This window comes from Triticum dicoccoides, chromosome 3B, assembly GCF_002162155.2.
Source record: "Triticum dicoccoides isolate Atlit2015 ecotype Zavitan chromosome 3B, WEW_v2.0, whole genome shotgun sequence".
In the NCBI taxonomy this organism is placed as follows: domain Eukaryota; kingdom Viridiplantae; phylum Streptophyta; class Magnoliopsida; order Poales; family Poaceae; genus Triticum; species Triticum dicoccoides.
Window position 1 is genome coordinate 96,890,877 of NC_041385.1, and position 3,128 is coordinate 96,894,004.

The 3,128-nt window shown below is 53.8% G+C and overlaps 1 protein-coding gene across 1 annotated transcript; it reads right to left on the reverse strand.

Annotated features, from left to right (window-relative positions):
* LOC119274993 lies at window positions 1-2,687 on the reverse strand. Its single transcript, XM_037555767.1, has 2 exons — window positions 872-2,687; window positions 1-469 (listed from the first exon to the last, which is right to left on the reverse strand). Exons 1-2 carry the CDS (start codon window positions 2,454-2,456, stop codon window positions 330-332), a joined length of 1,725 nt encoding a protein of 574 aa, XP_037411664.1. The 5' UTR covers window positions 2,457-2,687; the 3' UTR covers window positions 1-329.
* Between the last annotated feature and the right edge of the window lie 441 nt (window positions 2,688-3,128).

Below are 3,128 nucleotides of genomic sequence, written 5' to 3' on the forward strand. Positions count from 1 at the left end.
AGACATTCATAATAACCTTAACAATAGTAGAAAGTCAAACAAAGCAGGTACGGAGGGGATTACAAACCATGCAGGGACATCATCCTGTACTAGCTACCTAGAGCACAATAATAATAGTAAGCAAATTAACAGGCACCTGGAGGGAGCTCTAAATATAAATAATCATCTCCTAAATTAACCTCCATCATAAACTTAATAAATAAAATTCTGATTCATACTACTTCCTGCGATGGTGGATGGCATGGTTTGAAACTTGTGAGAGCAAAGAATCCATGATGGTAGTCATCTCAAAGGGCACTCGTACCCAAACAAACCACCAAACAAACCACCTACTGTGACAAGTCCATTGCATCCCCGACATCACCCTTTCCTCCTACCGCTGCTGGGTTAGCGATGGCAGGCTGCTTCTTGCGAGCGGATCCCATAGACTTTGGCGCACGCCGTTTCATACTCTCCTTCTCCTTTGAAACTGCACAGAAAAAGAACAGTTTTTGTTGTGAAAAATAAATCCTTGCCCTTCTCATTTATTAAAATAAAATCACAACTAACAAAGCCAACAGATAAAAAAGAGTCTACAACGACAAATTCTAGCTAGTTCTAGAATGAACATCCATGCATGCATGTTAAGAAAAAGAAATTTGTCAACAGGAAGGGAATCTTGTTGTCACCAAGCTAAAGGCGTCGTCAGTTTTCAAGTCATATATGAACTTGTACTACTTAATTAACCAACATATCGATTGACCTTAGATGATAAAACTAGACTCATGCCATGGTCTACATTGGTCTCAGATGAATTTGAGCAAGGCATGCATGTCGATGACCGACGTATGTTATAATTAATTAACGGGGAGGGGAGGCGATGGTGCAGTACCTGCAGCAGCTGGCATGAGATAGCTGGAGATGCTAGTGGTCATGTAGGAGCTGGGTCTTTGCCTGTCGAATTCCTGCACGTCCAGCAACATCTTCTGGTTGAGGTCAAGAGCAATCACCTTCGACGGCATGTTGTTGGTGTTTTCGCTGCTGGCATTGGTCAAGAGGTAGAGGACGCCATCTCTGTCGGAGCTGAGGATGGGGTTGGAAACAAAGAGAGACTGAGGCAGGTTGTAGCCGTGGATATGTCCAGAATGGATCTCGTGCTCCTGCCGGAAAAACAGGGCATCCAGACCGCCATTGAGCCCCTCCAAGGTCCACGTGACCACCGTCCAGCCACTAGGAGTTTGCGAGCGCGGGCTGGGTTCGGCGTGGACCTGAAGGTCGACAAACCTGATGATGCCGGAGTCATTGGCTAGGGCGATGTCCCGAAAGTGGTATCCAATGTCTGTGGCAAGAGGGAGCTCAGTTCGCAGCTGCCTCGGCTCTGGAAAGGTGAGATAGTGAAGCGGGATGCAGAGGGTGTCGGCGGCGGCAGCGAGCACGTCACAGAGGAGCATGCCACTCCAGAGGTCGACCCAGCCCATGATGCCGGAACAGGAGCCGGAGCCAGAGCGGCGGATGGTGATGACCTTGCTGGACACAAAGTCTTCAGGCGGTGGTGGCTGTGGAGAGGCAGCGGGCGTGCGTCTCCACCGAGGGTCCTTGGAGTCGTAGGTGCAGAGGTAGTATCCGGAATGGCTGGGGTGGAAAGGGTCGTAGGCTAGCGCCGCAATCCTGTAGGCATCACAGGCATCATCCTTGGGGCGGGCTTGAGAATATGAGGTGACGGAGGGGCTGAGGACGGAAGTGGGGGGCGTGAAGGGGATACTTTGGGGGCGGGGAAGGGCGACGGAGGGGCTGAGGACGGAAGTGGGGGGCGTGAAGGGGATACTTTGGGGGCGGGGAAGGGCGACGGAGGGGCTGGGGATAGGGGTGGGGGGCGTCAAGGGGATTTTGTGGGCGGCGGTGGGGATGTTGCTGCAGTAACGCAAGATGCCAATACTGCCGGTAGGGAAGCAGCGACTTCCGAAAGCTGGTAGCATGTTGGGTTGGGGCCGCGGGAGCCGGGTGAGTTCCGGCTTCCCCGCCGGTGAGGCTGCTGCCTGGTAGAGGAAGTAGTCGTAGTTGCTGCTTTCGGAGTAGAAGGAACGGTTGTGGCCGTGGCAGAGAGTGAAGAGGGCAAGGTCACCCTCCGTGGCGATCATCCAAGGCTCGCGGATGAACAAGCGGGGGGTGTCTCCTTGTTCACCGTGGTCGTTGTCGGTGCAGTTGGCGGAGCAGCAAAAGTAGGAAACGCGAGGCGGCGGCGCCATGAACAGGCTGACCTGCATCTCCACCTCCACCTCCCTGTTGTGCAGGCTCCTCCGAAATCGACGGCAGGCGGAGGTATGGTTTTTCTCGTGGTCTTTCTTGTCGACCATGTAGGCGGATCTGTCGAGGAGGGCTTCCCCCCAGTCCCACTCCGCTGCCTCCGGCGCCGCCGCCGCCGCGTCATACGCAGCCGGCGGATGCAGTGAGGCTTCGTGGTAGCCTTTCAGCGACATGGTAGATCTGGATATCACACAGACACAGGGTATTTGTTTGGATTTATATAGAGGGGGGAGAATAAGGAGGAGAATCAGGTCCTAGTCGGAGCCGGATTCATGGACAAACACGAGACGGAGAGGACGAGTCCTCCGGGCGGCGGAAGAAGAAGGGGACAGGGGGTTGGGGTCGGAGTTGGAGTGGGAGGAGGAAGAAAGGGAAATGGAGTGGCTGCGGCGGCGGAAACATCTACAAAACGCCTCTGTTTCTCTCTCCGAGACACAACACAACACACGGCGGCCGTTGGATAGCCTGCTACGGACGGCCCTCCTCTCTTGCCCGTCTGCTGCACACCTAGGGCTAGGTTTGCATGGATTTTGGGCCTCCTCACGCATCCGTGGCCCGGCCCTCCCTCTTTACTGAGTTTGACAGCCCGCATCGCATGGCTGGCTAGGGCATCTCCAACGGGCGCGCCTATTCCTCGCGTTGGGCCCCTAAAAAAAATTCCTCGCGTTGGGACTCCTATACGGCCCATTTCCCTGTAGCGCGTACCCCCCCCCCTTCTCGCAGCGGGGGTGTCGTATGGGCCGGCCCATTTACCTGTTTCTTTTTCTTTCATTTTTTTTCTTCTTTTGCTTTTCTTTTTTCTTCTTTACTTTTCCACCTTTTTTGCGAATTTTCTTTTCATATCC